The 20218-nt window shown below is 39.8% G+C and overlaps 1 protein-coding gene across 4 annotated transcripts in view; it reads right to left on the reverse strand.

Moving 5' to 3' along the window:
- The window catches only part of MIPOL1 (mirror-image polydactyly 1), a 194512-nt gene that overhangs the window by 136429 nt on the left and 37865 nt on the right, over positions 1-20218 (reverse strand). For 2 of the 4 annotated variants that reach the window (XM_081336217.1, XM_081336218.1), the window contains 2 exons: positions 16716-16748; positions 1441-1681 (listed from right to left, as the gene is read on the reverse strand). In XM_081336217.1, the coding sequence (XP_081192343.1) occupies positions 1441-1670 (230 nt within the window). In that variant the 5' untranslated portion in view covers positions 1671-1681; positions 16716-16748. The remainder of the gene's footprint in view (positions 1-1440; positions 1682-16715; positions 16749-20218) is intronic. The other 2 variants (XM_081336215.1, XM_081336216.1) reach the window with 1 other exon arrangement.

Raw genomic sequence — 20218 nt, forward strand, 5'->3', positions numbered from 1 at the left:
AAACTTATCTTGGCAGCCATTTTGTGGGAAGACAAGGCAACACCAGGCTGCCATTTTCTGATAGAATCATGGCATGATGTAAACGTTCAAAGTTGCCCTTCAACTTCCCCAAAAGATTGACTAGCTTTTTATTAACATAAAAATATGAACATAATATGAACATCAGTGCATATATTTTCAACCTATAAACACTTGAGAAAAAGCTAATGACTGATTCAGGTTTATATATAATATATATAAACCTTTATTGTCAAAGTACAACATGTGTACATTGAGATTAACTGAGCCTCCCCCCGTGCTCTCTCCCCCCAACACAGTGACAACAAACCCTCCATCCTACCACACCATGTGAACCAACTACACCACACACCGGTCTCCCAAGTCAATTCTGCATAAGATTATGTCCCATTTAAAAGCCTAACAGCCCACGGATAAAAGCTATTTTTCAGCCTGTTGGTCCGGCTGGCTATATTCCTGTATCTCCTACCGGATGGTAGTAGAGTAAAGAGATACCGTCCAGGGTGTGAGTCATCCCTGAGAATCTTCCTCACTCTTCCAAGGCAACGAGCCCTGGCGATGTCATCCAGTGGTGTCAGGGAACAGCCCACAATGTCTTGTGCTGTGCTCACTACCCTCTGTAATACTTTCCTGTCCGCGGCTGTCAGACCAGCATACCAAACCACAATACCATACGAGCGGACGCTCTCTATGGTAGACCGGTAAAAAAGGGTCATTAGCTGTTGTTCTACCCTGTTCTTCCGCAAGATCCTAAGAAAGTGAAGCCTCTGTTGGGCCTTTCTAGCCACCTGGGTTGTGTTAACTTTCCAGGTCAGATCTTCACAGAGGTAGACTCCCAGAAATTTAAAGGAGGAAACTCTCTCTACACAGTCCTCCCCGATGTAAAGTGGGGCAGGTTCCTCCTTTTTTCTCCGGAAGTCTAACACCATCTCTTTCGTCTTGCCGATGTTTAGGTGCAAGTTGTTGTTACTACACCATATGGATAGTTTTTGTACCTCCGCCCTATATGCTGTCTCATCCCCACCTGTAATAAGACCCACCACAGTTGTATCATCTGCGAACTTGATTATCGCAGTGGATGGGTCAGATGATACACATACTGGCATTCTACTTGTATTACATCAATTTGATTTTACCTATTTGACCAATAATATGTTAATACATTATACACCTAATTAATATTACAACACAATACATACTATGCAAACTTTAGCATTGAAAAAAGGGAAGGTTGGGTGTTAAATTTTGAGGAATTATGAAGCATTTTGGATGCTACTTCTCAAAAAGAACCTGGTACATCGACAACTGTGAAACTGTTCTGTCTCTAACTCCTTAAGCGTTCTTTTAATGTTGAGAGAAAAGATAAAAGAGTAATGTAAAAAACACAGAATATACTGTGTTCAATCTAGAATGAAAGCTTACCTTATCCTTTCATCATTGTCAGGCACAGCAATATTCTTTAAATGCAAAGTCTTAGCATATTCTGTTTGTATAACATTTAAGTTGGTTATGGGTTGATCTGAAAAGTTGACTAGTTCTTTGTTTGTCCAAATGGCTGAGTGTCTTGTAGGCTGCAATCTTGCTGGAGAATTTGGAAAACTCAGACAACCAGAAAAAGAGACATTCTTCTTTTGTTCAGAATTCTGCTCCATATTAAAGGTTCCTATTTGGAAGATAGCAACTTTTTAATTAAAGATCATATAAAAACAATTAAGTACAAAACACAATCTAATAATACTGCTTCTGATTGAAAATATAAAGTATAACCAAGAGCATTTTAATGCTGGTTTAATAAAAATCCAGACCCAGAATTACTGCATCTAAGCAACTAAACTGCAGAGAAAAGGAGCTTTAGAAGAGTTCCCATAATCCACTAAATTTGGCCATCCTGGTGGAGATTGTGTGAAATGGATTTGGAATGTGATCTGGTTGTGAATAGCCATTTTAGCAGCCATGAGCCACAGCCAACTCATGTTCAGCTTGTGATCAACTGCACTCTAATGTTCTTTTCATACATGTTATTATCAAACCAGGTGCCCACACATTCTGAGACATTTTACCTGCCAAATTTTATTTCTATTTCCTAAGTGAAGAAATTTGCATATCTCCCTTAAATTTTATTTAGTTATTTTCAGCCCATGTCTCTGACCTATAACATAGCTTTCAGTGTTACTTCCCTCTTCTAGGTTATTAGGTACCCTGCCCAATTTTGTATGATCTGCAAATTTAAATATGGGAAATATTTAAATTCCCTTGTTTCTTACCCAGGATTTAGAACAACTGAACAATTCTCCTCTATCTTTAAATGATGGCCATTCTGATACACAAAAATAACTGTCATAATTCCTTGCAATCTTTTCTTCTGGTTAAACATACCTATACATCCAACAATTTCTCATACACTGTTCTTCTGGGTCTCTTGTCCTTTTGATTGCTCTCCACTGAACATGCTATAGTTTGCCAATGCCCTTCCTAAAATATGAAACTAGATGCAACAGTCTTATTCTGACTTATGCAGAACAGAAAATAATTACTTTTCTTAACCTTGGTACTTTATTTCTCTCATTAAAAAAATAGAACTGCTTTTGGCCGGTGCTTCGCCCTATTGGCTCACATTTACCATATGATCTGCCAAAATATTCAGATTCCTACCAGGTGTACCGTTGGTCAATGTGTTCTCCTTTAGCCTATATTCATACCTTCGATTTTTCCAACTGAAATGTAAGTCTGTACATTATGCCTCTGTGGAAATTTACCTTGCTGGGATTTGTCCCATATCCTATCTTTTCAACAACTTTTTGATCTTGACACGGTCCTCAAATTAATTTGAGGCTCTATTTGGCACAGTGCCAGTATATATCAAGAAAAAAGTTGCCAAAAAAAATAATAATTGGCCCAATATAAACATCTAGCAAGAATCTGTTGGAGAACTGCTTTACTTTTGGCCCCTGTTTATGCCTGGTTGTTTTTATGTGTTTTAATTCCATTGCATTGGAATTATGTCATTTGCAGCCTAAAATATATATGGAACATAAATACTATTAAATAATAAATAATTTTATATCCTTTCTATCTTTGAGACACCTGCAAATGTGATAGTTATATTTTTAACTTAATTATATATTATATGATAGCAGTGTTACAATATCTAAGGGGCTGCCACAAAGAAGAGGGAGTCAACCTGTTTTCCAAAGCACCTGAAGGCAGAACAAAAAGTGTATGGAAACTATTCATGGACAGAACCAGAAATTTCCTTACAGTTAGAACAATTAATCAGTGCAACAATTTGTCTCCAGAAGTTGTGGGTGCTCCAACACTGGAGGTTTTTAAGAAGAGATAGGATAATCATTTGTTTGAAATGGCATAGGGGTTTCCTATTTGAGCAGAGGGTTGGACAAGAAGACCTTCAAGGTCCTACCAACTCTGTTATTCTGATTATATTATTATTATAAAACTTTTATTCATTAAACATGAAACTCAGTCAACTGAACACTCAAACTGACTGGCACTAATGGTTGACACGGGTTGCTGCCAGCATCCTAGGTATCAACCAGGTATCTCCTTAAAATGTAAGATGTTCCGAGTAGCGCAGTTTTTTATAGCTTTATTGGAGTTATTGCAGGAAGCTGTAATTTCTTGATGTATTTTGCAAAGTTTTTGGACATAGTTCCCAGTGCCCCGATGACAATGGGTATCACTGTTACACGTTTCATCCAGAATCGCACAGTTTCGATGGCCAGGTTTTTGTAATTTTGTAATTTTTTCCAGTTCTTTTTCTTCGACTCTGGCATCTCCTGGTACAGCGATATCAATCAGCTGTATGCTTCGGTTCTCTATGACTGCGATATCTGGTGTGTTGTGTTCCAAATGGCGATCTGTCTATATTCGGAAGTCCCACAAGATCTTCACCCTCTCATTCTTGACAACTTTTTCCACCCTATGTTCCCACGACTTTTCGGACACAGGTAAGTCGTATTTTTTACACAATGCCCAGTGGATTAGTTTATCAACTCGGTCATGTCTAGCTTTCTAATCAGTTTGCGCGATTTTGCTGCACTCACATATTAAATGTGAAACAGTTTCAACTTTGTCGCTGCAAAGTCGGCAATTTGGATTGTCAGTAGATTTTTGTATCTTTGCTTTCATGGCATTAGTTTGTAGTGCTTGTTCTTGAGCAGCCAGTATTAAGCCTTCCGTTTCTTTCTTGATGGTTCCCATCTTAAGCCATGCCCATGTCAAGTTGTTATCACATTTTCCTTCAATGTTTTCCAAATGCTGTCCATGCAAAGCTTTGGTTTACCATCTATTTAATATGTCATTCAGTCGTTTTTCCTTATACCGTATATACTTGAGTATAAGCCGACTCGAGTATAAGCCGAGACCCCTAATTTTACCCAAAAAAACTGGAAAAAGTTATTGACTCGAGTATAAGCCGAGGCTGGGATCCGCCGTTCTGCAAGCCTCCGCCGCCGGCAGAGGCTGGGATCCGCCGTTCTGCAAGCCTCCGCCGCCGGCAGAGGCTCGATCCGCCGTTCTGCAAGCCTCCGCCGCCCCATTCTCTCAATGGGAGGCTTGCTTCGGCTGCTTTTCTTTTGGCAGAGCCATCCATACTGGAGGTGGATGGGGGCAGGGCTGGTGCACGTTTTGCCTCTCTCACCCGGTGGAGAAAAGGGGGCAGCGGGAGCCTCTGGGTGCCCAAGCCACGTCGGAGGGTCTCTAACCTGTGTGTGTGTGTGTGTGTGTGTGTGTGGCGGGGGGGGGGTGTAAGATCAAATTGGATCTTTTCATTGATGTATCGTACTTTTATTTGGTATTAGGTTTTTATGGATCAATTATGAACACCCGGGGTCCCTCTGCGACTTACGGGCAGAATATCTAACTTCAGAGCCGTCCTCTCCGGCTGCGGTGGCCCGGGGGAGGGCAGCGCGGGGCTCTAGGAGGTACTCAAGATAGTTGGGGGGATCCAACCTGCCGCGGGGGGTGGGAGTGGGACTTTAGTCACGGACGGCGAGAGGAACCTTCGGAAGGGGAAGCGGGAACGAAGAGAAGATGAGGGTGGAGCGATCGGGGAGCTGGTAACTCAAGTTCCCCAAGTGGCTTTCAGCACTGGAGAAAATGCAAAATCGCTCGAGACCAAACTCGAAGGAATCAGCTGCCGGTGGGAGCGAGGCGATCCGTGCGGTCCCGTGACAGCCAGTCGGGCAAGCAACGCGAAGAGCGGCAGGGCTTTATTTTTGCACCGTGGAGCTCCCCCTCCCCCTCCCCCCAAACTCCCCCTCCCTCCCCCTTCCCCCCACTTCCCAGAGCTGAATACAGGGTATTAACCGGCGGCGGAGGCTTGCAGAACGGCGGATCGAGCCTCTGTCGGCGGCGGAGGCTGGATCCGCGCTCTGCAAGCCTCTGCCGCCAGCAGAGGCTGGATCCGCGCTCTGCAAGCCTCTGCCGCCAGCAGAGGCTCGATCCGCCGTTTTGCAAGCCTGAATACACAGGAATACCCTGTGTGGCCGCGGCTCTCGGGGAAGCCCTGGCTGTCCGCTTCCTCGCTCCACGCTGCCATTCGGGGCCCGCGCGTTCCCCGGGCAAATCGCGGCGCCCAGCAGGCGAGGAAACACGCCCGCTCCAGTCGCCCCCCCTTCCCTCAGGAGACGCGAAGCAAGTGACCGCCCGGAGCGCGGGCTCTCCGGGAGCCGCCTCCGCTGCCCCAGTCATTGCGGTTCCCGCTTGCTCGGTAGGGATCTTTCCCGGGACTGGCTCGCTGGCTTTTCCCTCTTAGCCAGACATTGTGGAACCGCTTTCCTCAACCTCCCCCCCCTCGGTTCTGCTCTCTCCATGCCTTCTCTGGAGAAAGTGAGGGGAGGGGAGCATCTAACCTTAAATCCTTAACCCTCCCCATTGAATCCACCCAATAAGACCCCCGATCGGGGGAGGGAGGGAGCCGGCCAGAAACCAGGAGCTCATAAAATAATAATTTCCAAAAAATTTTTTTTTAAAAAGGGGGCGAAACACCCTTTATAGCACAAGCGAGTCAGTCAGCCAGTCCTCCCGCCGTCCCTCCCCGAGTGAAGGACAATAGCTCTCTCCTTCACCAAAACCACTACCCGCAGCCCCTTGACACCAGAGCCCTGGGAAGGAGGGGGGGAAGTCCATTGTGTATGCCCGGGCTCGACAATTTACGAAACAAAAACAAAACCACACACGCACACACACAAAAAAAAATACAAGAGAGGGAAACGAGAGTGGCTCCTCCTCCTCCTCCTCTTCTCCAAAAAGGCCTGTTGGAAAACTGCACAGAGCAGAAGCGGCAGCCAGGAGCCCACCATCTCTCCTCTGCCGCTCGCTCTCGCCGCTCCAGCCCTGGCGAGCCAAAGAGACGAAAGGCCCCGAGTGATAGGAAGGGGATCTCTGCCCTAGAGCGGGAGGGGGGAGGGAAAGGGGGGGAGGAAAGGCCCGATCGCTTTGTGTTACCTGCCGTGAAACCAGTCCTTGCAGGCGTCGCACTCGATCATGAAGCGGGTTACGTCGTAGGGCAGCCAGGCAGCGGAAAGAAGCAGGCAGGCAGGGCACGGAGGTCCGGAGACCTGCCGACGTTTGGGGAGGTTTGGGGAGGTGCGCGCGCACCTCCCCAAACTTCGGCAGGTCTCCGGACGGCGGCGGCTTGGGAGAGGTGTGCGCGATCCCGGAAGCACCGAAGCCTCGGCCGCGCGCAAGTCCTCGGTAAGTTCTTTTTTTTTTTGTTCACTGGAGTATAAGCCGAAGTGGATTTTTCAGCCCAAAAAGTGGGCTGAAAAATTCGGCTTATACTCAAGTATATACGGTATTCTGCTTTTGTTTCTGTTATTTTTATAATGCTCTCTGTTTTCACAGCCTGCAGCAATTTTTCTGTACTTTGATTCACATAATCATTCAAACTTCATTTTTCTTCTTCTACAGTTTGGTGGATTTGCAGTAGCCATCTGCCCCCTATTCTTCTTGGCAGGTACAACCTGTCGATGTCACTTCGTGGATGTAGAGCGTGGTTCATATTCAAAAATTGTATATTATTATTATTATTATTATTATTATTATTATTATTATTATTATTATTATTATTTAATTATTATTATATTATTATTATATTATCATTATCATCATCATCTTGTTATTTTATTATTATAATCCTCCCCTCTAGTCACTTAACCAATATGGGTGAACAAGGCAGGGCTAAAACATGCATTTGCAGTACTCAATATCTCAACTTGGATGTAGAGCCAATTAAATACATTAATTGGACAATTGTTGAAGCACTTCCACAACCATTTAATAACAATATAGCCCCAGACCAATTTTAATGTTATCTTCACTTGTCTGAATGTTTTCCTGAAATCAGGGTGTACTATTATGTATCGCATCCTCATGAGCATCCTGCATTCTGTCAGAAAAGGAAATTGGGGTAGTTTGAGATATGTTTCAATATTAGAAGCTGGGGTTGGCAGTTGGGCTGTTGGTTTGATTGGATTAGTTTAGCATGATTTGCTCTTGATCAACCCATGGAGGTTTCTGCGAACAGATGCATTAGTTTCTAAATGCCTAATAACTATTTGCAAATTTTGTCTTATATTGATATCAAGGTGATCAGTTTGCAACTACACAGCTCATCTTTCCCCCTTTTGAGGATAAAACACAGGACTTTCTCTAATGCTTTGGCACTACACCTATCACTCAGAATTTCTCAGATTGAAGGAAGGTTACACCTGCAACCTCCTTTAAGACAATTGTATGTAACTGATGTGCTCTTGGAATGTTAAATTTCTTAAACATTTCTTAATTTAGGCTAGGTTGCCATTGCTTCCTTTTGTCAACTGTCCTGATTTAGGTCCTTCTGAGCTCAGTTTGCATTACTGGTATAGTCTGTAGAAAAATAATAATTAAAAAAAATGTTTTAAATTTTCCCTTGTCTGCTTTAGCCTTTCTAACTTTCTTTCCACAGATACTATCTACTTGCTAGAATACCTCCTTGGTGATTACACCCCTCTTCCATGTTTCCCCATTAATTTTTAGTGAAGAACTGCTTGGCAAAAAAATACAAATTTAAAGGAAAAAAGTAGAGAAAAATGATATCAGTTATGGTAATATTTATACGATAAGTAAATATGGAAGAAGAAAAAAGATAGAATCCTTCTATCTGGTCCATTTAATTTTTATCTCCGTCAGAAGCTCATATTCCTGCACAATGATTTTCTAAGCTGCTTTCCATTTTTGTCTTATTGAAATGGTGTGCAATAATATTGTAGTCCCAATATCTTATTTCTTAGAAATTTCCAATTTTGGAGATTTTCTGACCTTGAAATTTAGTTGTTTTTTTTTAGTTTTATTCGATTTTTATACCGCCCTTCTCCCAAAGGACTCAGGGTGGTGTACAGGGCAATAAATATAAAAGCGAAATACAAAAGTTAAAAGACAATTAAATATTATGCCCAAATATAAAACAATAATTAAAAGCCATATTAAAACCCCAACCCTAACCCATCAAACCAGGTCAGATTGATCGAATAAATCAGTTTTTAGATCGCGCCGGAAGGAGCGAAGGTCGGGGGCCATCCGGAGCTCGACCTGCAAGCGGTTCCACAGGTCTGGTGCGCCCACAGAGAACGCCCTCCTCCTGGGGGCCACCAATCGACATTCTTTGATTGGAGGCACCCTGAGGATGCCTATGTATGACTATGTGGTGTTACTGAAAAAATAACTTTACAGGCTATTTATAAACTTAACAGTATTCTTCAGTCATGTGATTAACATCCCTGCACTTGCAGAACAGAGATTAGAGAGAAAGGGATTTCTAGAGAGTATGTTGTTTACTCTTCTGCATATTGAGAACAATATAATTGAAAGTATTGAAAGGGTTGGGCAAAGGAGAAATTGTCAACAGAAATTGCTTGCCTTTTTTCTCTCCGCCTCCTAGAATGGGGAGATTGGAGACAAAGGGATTTCAAGAGACTAAGCTGTTTATGTGACATGCCTGCGGCTCCCATCCCTGAACAACAGGGCAACTGCTTTGCTTTTAATGTGTATAAGACAGTAAGCAGGCACTCGAGCATTCCAAAGGGGTGGAAAAATGGTTAGGAGGTAAACAAAAATCAAAGGTGTGAAACTGAGTCTAGTGGTATTGTATCTTTCCAACTGGAAAGCTGACATTGTTATAAGATTTCCTACTTAGCAACTGCTTTGCTTAGCAGCGGATTTGCCAATCCCAACTGTGGTCATTAAGCAAGGACTACTTGCATGCTCCAATTTTTCTTTCTACAGTATTGTGAAGCCTAACATGATATATTTAACTAGTTTCTCCCTATTAGTTAACATTATCTGAAGGAGAGCCAATTTCTTTGTTCCTCATTTTCAGCCTTTAGGAATATGAAACAGTAAGCAAGCTTCATGAATTTTTTTTGATCTTGCAGCTTTGGCTGAGTTGATTTTCCAAAAATTATCTGGATAGTTAAAGCAGGCATGTCCAACCCGTAGCCTGTGGGCCGCATGTGGCCCTGGACAGCTAGTAATGTGGTCCCACAAAATTGTAATAAAATATTTTTTAAATGGTAGTTTCTTATTTATATATATATATATATATATATATATATATATATATATATATATATATATATATATATATATATATATATATATATATATATATATATATATATATATTAACTCTATTATATATTTTACATATGGCCCAAGACAATTCCTCGCTCAGTGCGGCTCAGGCAAGCTAAAAGGTCGGACACGCCTGTGTTAAAGTCTCTAATGATAGTACTTATATTTCTTCTACCTGAAAGTTCTGTAATCTGGCTAGGAAACCATTTTCAACTTTTTTTTTCAGGTCTTATGAAATGAAACCCTTGCTGTGACATAATCCATCAACCATACAACTAAGACCACGGCCACAGAAACCAAATCTCTCCTGCTGATCCTGTTTGTGTAGCCAGTTATTCATTTGCAATAATCTTCTTTCTCTTTCCAGTCTTCTTTACCAATAGGAAGGATGGATGAGAGCAAAAACTGAGTCGCGTATTTTCCAGTTTCAGTCTTCTTCCCAGAGTTTTAAAGTCCACAGATATAGTTGCTGAAGCTGTTCTTTGTCCTATCATTTGGCCCCATGTGGATTAACAAGAAAAGATAATTGTCACTGGATTTGATAAGTCTTGGAAGTTGTTCTTCTACATTCTTAATCCTTGATCTTGTCAGACAGCACACTTCAGAAGCCAATGTATCCATTCGCACAGCTATTTCAATGTCTTACAATAGTGAGTCACCATCTACCATGAGTCTTCTCTTCTCTCTCTCTCTCCTTTTCTTTGATTTTTTTTTCCAGGAAACAATTATATCTACTGCCTCAATCTAGCATCCTCTCTCTTTTTATATTGTGCTTTCTTTTGTTTTCCTGAATGCTCAGAATCTGTTTCTTTCAGATGAAAACATGTATAGCACTTTCCACATTGCTTTCTTCTCATCATCACTTTCATCTACTGGGCTTACTCTTCATTCAATTCTTTTCTTTTTGGAGAATTGGTATCTCTGCCAGCAGTTCCCTGTTTGATCTAGTATGTCTTTATCTTCTCTCAGCTACTTAGGGCAGATAGTCATTACTCCAACATTCTTAATTTTTATTCTTTTTTCTTAAAGCGGTATAACAAATGTTCATTTTCTGCACATATATGCATCTAGCTATGAATGCAAGCATGCCATTAAACTTACAGGACATGACTGCAGAGTTTTATCCATTCATAATTCACTTTTATTTCTTATCAGTATAAGGTTTTTATTTCTTCTTGTTTCTCAGGTTAGGCAAGTTTAGACTACCCACTTAGAAAAGTGGTTAAAGACTCCTTTTTAACTCTATTGGCAAACTCTTGTTTACTTTCTCTGTCCACTAGCTCAATAAGTTTGTTCCTGGAATGTGACTTCCACATATTCCTCCCTACAGCCTCTGCTTACTCAGTAGGGAGCAGTCACTCAATCATCTACAAAAAGCAATCACCCACCTTCAGGACACACCCCTTGCAATCAGCCAGCATAGCTGGGCATACAGTCCCTCACTACACAGGCTCTCCATGTTTACTTGTTTGGGAAGACCATTTCTACATTTGTGAAAACGTTCATTTTACATAACAATTCTAGAGAAACCACATTAGAAGCCAGCTTCATCTTTGTAACTTATAAGTCGAAGTGTTGTGCAATACATTGATCCTTAATATCCCTTAGTCTTTTTTGCTGTACCGTGAGCTCATAATTAAAACATATTTTTATTTTATGGGTAGTCCTATAATTTATAGGAATACCAAATTTGGGCTGAACATGAATATAATAATGAGAATGAGATAGCAGGAATACAAAAAAGCAAATATGTGATATACTCAGGGCTTTTTTCCTCATAGAATGCTCAGAATGGAGTTCCGGCACCTTTTTTGGGATGGAACCTTGTAGGTTGGCAAGGCGGGTTGTATGACATGTGTGAGTTCCGGCACCTTTTTCTTTTACAAAAAAAGCACTGGATATACTGTATAGGTATAAAAGGAGTCCCTGCAGACTTTACTCTGCTAACCATAACCGATTATAGGGGGGCAGTGCTCATCTCCATTTCAAGGCCATTGAGCCAGCGCGGTCTGAAGATGTTTCCGCAGTCACGTGGCCAGCATGACATCACAGAGAGCTCTTATTTTCCCACCGAAGCGGTATCTGTTTATCTATTTGCATTAGGATACTTTAAAACTGCTAGATTGGCAGGAGCTGGAGTGAGAACAGGAGGTCACCCCATTGCTCAGCGCTTGGGTCTCGAACCTGGGCTGTCGACTCCCCAGCGAACAAGCATCTTAACTGCTGAGCCACCGTGCTGCCCTACAATAAATGTATAGAGCCTACCAACTATTTAAAGTACCATTGGACATTATTTTTAATGTATGTTTACACCACAATCCCTTTTATAGTAAGAGGAAAAAAAGATGAAGCCATTTGTAGACATAATTCTCTGCTAACATTTTTCAAGGACAGAAATAGAGAAACAGTCATGCAACTTTGCTTTGCCCTGGGACTTCATTGCTTTACATCCTCTTTATTATATCCTCTTTCCTCTTTGAAAAACTGGTTTTGAGTTAGTACAGGATATGGTACACAGGAAGAGTGGTACTAACATAAGCAAGAGACTTGCTTGAATGGAGTGATGGTGCTGTCCTTACAATAAAGAGATTCTTTGAATCTTGACCATAGAATTGTACCACAACATCAAGTGCTCTGGAAATATATTTAGAGAAATACATTCGGAACAATTCTAACAAAAAATTCAGTGACTCATAATAAGCAGCAAGCAAAACATTCAGGAATACATCAGTGTTATAAAGCTAAGTAGATTTTCTGGAATTGACAACGCTTGGGGGTAGGGAAAATACTCTAAATCTGTACCACTGAAAATTGCTTTCACTTTAGTGAATCTCAGCATTTTAAGTGTAATTTACTCTCACATAATTATGCATAGAATTGCTGCTTAAGCTTAGTTAATTTTATCTTACTTTAGATAGTACAGTACTGCATAACCATATTTTTGAAGCTAAACCTAATTTTAGTACTTAATGTCAAGAGTGATCATTAAGCAGTTACTGTGTAAATATCACTGGCTTTTCCCTGTTATTTGCTTTTTATTTTTTTTTCTTCACAATTCATTACCACAGTATTATTTTCCAGGATTAGATTTTTTTGGAAAAATTCAATTCTCCACAGATCTTTTTTGCCGTGCTTTAAAAGCATTTCTGAGATTCCACCTGACATATACAATCAAAGTAGCTGTATTGCTGGACAGATAATAGGACGGGGGAGAGTAAATTCAGTGAAACACAATGTTAACTCTAATGGACGGATGATTGTGTTTGGTCTTTTGGAACTTTGAAGTATAGGTAAATCTTGATCACACAAATTAATAAATCCTAAAGCTGGAGTTAACAATAACCATTACACCCAAATTCTGCAGCTTAGCCCAGGCAATTTTTCAAAAGGTCAGGTTGTGAACTGGAGAAGATCAGGGAGGTCCACCGCATAGCTTTGTTGCCAGGCATCTCCCGTCTGGATTGTAGCAGGCATTTATTAGTATTCGTCAGCAGACTCAACAAAGCAAACAAGAAATTCAAGCACGAATAATAACATGAAAATGCTGCTATATAACCCTTTGTCATTCAGCAAATATGGGACTTTTTAGCTACATTGTTCCTAAACCTGGGTTACTACTTTAATTTTTCTGCACAGTGCTGAGTAGTTGAGTCTGCATGTGTGTAAAATGCAAAGCTCCCTTAACAACTGCAGGACTGCCATTTAATCTGTTGGTAGATGGACCATTTCCTGTGGGAACCCCAGCTATGACTTCCAGATCCAAATAAATCTCAGATTAAGCATCCAAATGAAACCTGCCTTTGGCTGATAAAAAAAAATGTCAAGATGGATATAAACAGTAAAATTATCAATTATCTAGGTGTTGCACAATGACTCAGATGCATGGGGCTTTATTTGTATGTTGTTTACATTTTTCTTGCAGCACCACAACTACACAAAGTATTAATCAAATGTCACACTTTCATAATATTGGAAGCATCATTAAAACTGTTTAGCTAAGGACCTTGAAGTGTTTAAGCAGTAGCTCAAAAGTATATTTGTGCAAAGTGAAAGAATAAATTTACATATCAGCAGCAGCTCATAAGGGATAAGTAAATATTCTGTTTATCTCTCAGTGTAATGCAGGTTAGTTTAAACACAGAAGTTCAGGATCTCATAACAATCAATATGGATTTATTACATAATTTCCAAACATAGTGGCTGTGGGGTTTATTTAGGAAACATACTACTGATGTTGTCTAAAAAACACAAAGGCAAGAAAATATTGGTGAACATATGTATCATGTACACAACACACACACATAATACATGCACACATATTTTATAAATATTTACTGAGATACTTGACAGATCACATTCTTATTATATATGCTTTAATCAACTCACCAAATCTTAATTATCTATATTTTAAATGAATCAGGGTTACATCCCTGGATACCCTTTAATTAAAACAGAAATCCTTCCTTATACCCAATATTAATGCTAATATGACAGATTTGATGTTATAAAATTAGGTAAGCATGCCTTGACCCAAGAACACAAAAGGACACACTACAAATGATTGTACTTTTGTACTTTAAGACTTCTTAAAGATAAGGCCACTTTTGACAATAATGAGCCAATTAACTTTATTTGCAGGGGAAAAGGTTATTGAGCATGCAGGCAAAATCTCTGGTACTCATCTCATCTCTGATGCACCCTCAGGGGACATAAGCTGGTTTTTGATGAAAAAAAATGTTCTGCTCTTTCTCATCCTACCTGTAGTAATGCTAGAGCAATCTAAAATTAAACTTTATACCTCTGGGTAAAATGCTACCAATCTACTGAACAGCAGATGCTTATGTTATATACAATAATTTTCTGTAATTTTAATTGGAGAAGCACACTGTATACAAGACAACTCCAGAAATGTACAGTGCCAATTGCTTTGGGGTTTCATCCAGACTAACTTAACTTGGATGCATTGGCTGGAGGGTGTAAAAATGAAGAATGAATCATTTCCCTTGGCGACTATCCCCTTCTGCCAGCCGAAAACATTTTCTGCCAATTGACCCTGAGGTTTGCTGGCAAAAAGATGTGCCAGCAAAACTGTTCTGCTGGTGAAGAATTGCTTGGACAAGAGCCAAAAGACATGGAGAATGAGGTAGGCAAAAGAGAAGACATGATACCCAACTCTCCCAAACACAACACTGGCATAACGTTAAGCTAGCTGAGGATAGGATTAACTTCAAACAATGGACTCTAAGGGAAGCTCAGTATTCCTTAGGATTTCCAATTCCACACCACCACCACCCGTCCCTAAGCAGTGAGTATTTTGAAACGAGTGCAGTTTAGCTATAGAATTACTTCAGCCAGTTGAATTTAATGGAGCAGACCTTGGCCATTTGGACTGTTTAGAATTTTGGAGTAAATCCATTGAAATCAGTACAATATGAGGAATCGTGACTGACTTGGTTTCAGTGGATCTAATCTAGGCCTGATTAGCTATGACTAGTCCCAACACTAAATACCCAGTGTACATTAAAATATAGAAATGCAGGATTAAGAGAAGCAAATCTGTCTTGGCAATAAGCAATTGTATTTAATATGCATGGACTAATTAATAGACTAGACCAGCGGTGTCAAACTCAATTTCATTGAGGGCCACATCAGCATTGCAGTTGCCTTCAGGGGGCCAGGTGGGTATGGCCTGGGTGGGCGTGGCCTACTGGGTGGGCGTGGCCAGAGTGTGTGTGGCCTACTAGGTGGGCGTGGCCAGCTCTACATTGTTCGCATCAAGGGTGCCTATGGGGGCCTGGGCAGGAGTGGGACAGATCTGAGGGTCTCTAGCAGAAGGAGGGTCTCTGGGCCAGGGCCAAGGCAGTGGGGGCCGTTCCCTCACTGTTTCCAGGATGGCTTCGCGGGCCACTTGAAACCACTTCGCGGGCCGGATCTGGCCCCTGGGCCTTGTGTTTGACATGTCTGGACTAGACTAGACTAGACTAGACTAGACAAGACTAGAATAGAATAGAATAGAATAGCAGTTAGAAGGGACCTTGGAGATCTTCTAGTCCACTTCCTTGCTTGGGCAAAAACCCTAGACCATTTCAGACAAATGGTTGTCCCATCTCTTCTTAAAAAATCCCAGTGTTGGAGCATTCACAACTTCTGGAGGCGAGCCATTCCAATGATTAATTGTTCTAACTGTCAGGAAATTTCTCCTTATTTTTAGGGTGCTTCTCTCCTTGACTAGTTTCCATCCATTGCTTCTTGTCCTGCCTTCAGGTGCTTTGGAGATTATATCTAACAAACTGTATTTTAAAAGGTAGAAAGTGTGTGTGTGTTGCTTTATATAGGTTGGATGCTATCAGGAATAATATTTATTTATATTTATTCATTTTTTTAAACAGCTTACAGTGATGAACATATCATATGCTTTGGTAAGGCCACACCTGGAATACTGCATCCAGTTTTGGTCACCACGATGTAAAAAAGATGTCGAGACTCTAGAAAGGGTACAGAGAAGAGCAACAAAGATGATTGGGGGACTGGAGGCTAAAACATATAGGGAACGGTTGCTGGAATTGGGTATGTGTAGTTTAACAAAGAGAAGAGTGAGGGGTGACATGATAGCAGTGTTCCAATATCTCAGGGGCTGCCACAAAGAAGAGGGAGTCAAGCTATTCTCCAAAGCACCTGAAAGCAGGACAAGAAGCAACGGATGGAAACTAGTCAAGGAGAGAAGCAACCTAGAACTAAGGAGAAACTTCCTGACAGTTAGAACAATTAACCAGTGGAACATCCTGCCTCCAGAAGTGGTGAATGCTCCAACACTGGAAGTTTTTAAGAAGAGACTGGACAGCCATTTGCCTGAAATGGTATAGGGTTTCCTGCCTGAGCAGGGGGTTGGACTAGATGACCTCTAAGGTCCCTTCCAACATCTTCTTCTTCTTCTTCTTCTTCTTCTTCTTCTTCTTATTATTATTATTATTATTATTATTATTATTATTATTATTATTATTATTATTATTATTATTATTATTATCTAATATCCATTCCTACTCCAATTTTCCAACAATAACACTTACCTCACAGGATCCACTGTCCTCACAACACATCGACTCCAAAGTATTCAATGAATTAAATAGGACAATGAATAAAATAAATGAATGAAAAAAGGGAGAAAAAAGAAGTCTTAATCAAGGTAAGAATATTTTTAAAATTAAATACATTACAACTTTTCCCCCCTTGTTTATTCATTCCCTCCCTAGATTTTGAACAGTGCAGCATGTATATATTGAATTTCCTGAGTACGAGCGAAGGGGCTACCCCCACAACAAGACAACCTTAACCATGTTTACTTAGACGTTTTACTGAGTGCAGTGGATTGAATAGAAAAAGAAGTCTATTCATGCAAAGGTATTTTCTTAACCCTTCCTTCTATCACCCTCCCACTAGAGACCGTTGCATTCCCACTTTATGCAGGGGGGGATACATAAAAAGGGCTCAAACATGCTGTGAAAAATGGTCCCAAATGGACAGAAGCAGTTTCTCATTCACACAAACTAGCCCTGCCTGATCTGAGGCAATCCTTTCTTCTCACCCAGGTCTCTCGTGTCTTTAGGATTCCCAAACCTTCAAGCAAACCTTTACAGAGGGAAAGGGAAAATGGGCAGAAAAGTCCTTTGGACTGGGCAGCACACAAAGCACTACGAATATTCCAGTGGGTCTTACTCTCTAATAAACCTGGTTAAATTTTCAGCCACCATGCTTTAAAACCTGTAAAATACTGTATCAAATAAAAGTCAGCTTGTTATTTCCTGAACTCTTATCATCATCCTTAAGCACTTTTGCCAACGTCACTTTTAATTTTAATTTTTCCTCTTCATAACACTGAGAACCTATTTTGTTCCATTGTTTTTCATCCTCCTTTACCCCTCTTTTGCAGTCTTCCACGTCTTTCATCTATTTTCAATTGCTAAAAAGAAATACAGGTTTCATTTACCTAATTGTAAACACTACACTGAAAAACCACTTTCCACAGTCATGCTTTTAAGTGGAGCAAGGGAGGGGTCCACATTTTCTTTTAGGTAAAAATTGGACGCAATTAAAGGAGATGTCTGATTCTAGGAGAAGATAGGTCTTTCCTTCAAGGAAAGCAGACCATTGTCATTGTGATAAGGATTCACCATATTCAAATATATTATATAAAAACATATTTCTATTAACAGACAAATGCATCTAGGAAAGATTAATGCTGCTATTAAATTACTTAGGTTCTGTGAAGGTTTATAACACATGCAGTGTAGTGGGAAAAAGAAAGGATTTTTATAATGCTAAGGCTAGTTTGCATCAATAATCTGGACAAAACACTGTAAGTCTCCCCAAACTTGGGTTTGCCTTGATATTTTCAGTTACAAATCCTACTAGCCATGGAATTAATCCTAAACCTCCAAAAGAACCCAAGGGGAAAAAGCACATTGTTATAAGAAAATGTTAATCATAAACAGAGCTAAGTATTAAAATGAGAGATGGAAATTCTTATTAATATGAAGCTTAACTCAGTTCAACTAGCTTTTCAAATGAATGAGTATCACTACGGTAAGAGTATATTTTTAACAGCAACTGATAAATTTAGGAAATTCACACTGATCAACAGATTATATGGCTCACTACGTTCAAGTCAAAACATAATGGTATCCTGGCAGGCATTAATTAAGGTAGAAACACACATGCTCCCAATGACCTCTTTGAACCTTTTTAACCTTTCTTAGGATATAGTGACCCCTAAAGGTACAGAAGCTGAAGTGGTTGCCGAGGTTCTGAAATGTGAAATAATGGATAAGTATTTGTAGATGGCTAGATGAAAAAAGAACTGAATGATACCTCTGTATTTTATTGAACCACAGACTTCCCAAAACAGGTTTAATGGGAGAATTATCCTGCCGTTTGTTTCTGACAAAATATTGTACATTAACACAAACACTCTATGTGTCCATTCATGTACTATATCATCAGATTCCAAAGCTGATCCCATGAGCCTCTGAAATAAAACAGCTACATCAATCAGATAGTAGAGAAACCATGCTAGTACATAGACAAGAGGTCTGTATGTATATTTCACATTAATAAGATTACCAAAGCATTCTTCATTATCACCAGTTGTTGAATCACTTAGTATCAAAAAAACTTTCTAATCCATTCTGTTTTAATAATGTCAATTCATATATTATATGCCTTAAAAATAAATCCTTAAAAAGAATTCATAATATTAAAATAAAATATTAATTATATTTAATTATTCCACTCAATGTTAATGATCTACAACTATAAATATTTACTATATTAAACATATTGAATAAAATGTCTCTTTCTGATCTGACAGCTGGAAATTACAGGCACTGAAATGGCTTCAGCTTCCTTGTAGTTATTTTCATTTTGCTTTGCTCCATATAAATTGCTCTTTCCCACTGATATCCTCAGTGGGTGCCGGACAGCTTCCAAAATTCTCTGCTAGTATGGAGAATGGAAAGTTTTGTTTAGAAGATACAAGCCTGTGGCCACACTATGTTCCCCGGAAGAACCAAGGTATTAGTCAATGAAGCTGAAAGGCAGGAGTTTAAAAAATCACCTTACCCATTGCAAGAATAAAGTACTAGAAGTTTTAATGACAGCCATCAATCTGAATGGATTAAAAAGGGATTATACAAATTAATGGAGGATAAGGCTAATCACTAATCATGTTCGCTATATATTATTTATTCACATCTCTCCAAGCTAATTTTTCCACTAATTGAGCAGAAGGGTACCACTTCATCCCTGTAGATTTGGCTTTCCACTGATGTCTAGGTGACCACTATAAGAATAGAATCTTGGACGAGATAAGCCTGGGATATGCCTAACCTAACACAAATCTTACGTCCTTAGATTAAATAAAAAAATTTCATCATTATTATTTTAAAAGGTATCGGCAAGAACAAATGCATTCCAGGCAATGCTGAACATTAGCATTGCCCCTGGGGCTGTGTATCAATATCTCACAAGTCATTTACCATTTCACTGGTCCTTCTCTTGTACTATATTGCTAAGCTTGTTTGATCTGGCAAAGACTCTGTGTACTGCTCCAAGACTTCAGAGCTAAACTAAAGCCAAGTTTAGGTAAATAAACTTAAAACAATATATCGGAGCACACCTATACCTTGCCCTTATTTGTCAGAGAATTTACAAGACAAATGACTAAAAAAAGTTTATAGTACGACAATAAAACTTGTTTATTTTAGCAGGTGACATTAAATTGACTTTCACAATAAAATATTTTTTTTGTTCACACGTTCAGTTAGATTGTGATTTATTCTGCTTTCCATTGCATCCAATGGTAGCACTGAGAACTAATTCTCAAAACAAAATCCTGACAACAGTTACTATAAAACAGAATCAACAGTTCCAGTGAAGCAAAGAGAGTTAATTTTCTGTTGCTTCACAATACTGGTAATAAATAATGTTTGCATAATTTGATCACATCTGATTTCTCTATATGTTTCTGATACACACACGACATGAAATTTCTCCCAATGGCTTCCTATTTATAGCC

This window comes from Vipera berus, assembly GCF_964194415.1.
Source record: "Vipera berus genome assembly, chromosome: 1".
In the NCBI taxonomy this organism is placed as follows: Eukaryota; Metazoa; Chordata; class Lepidosauria; order Squamata; family Viperidae; genus Vipera; species Vipera berus.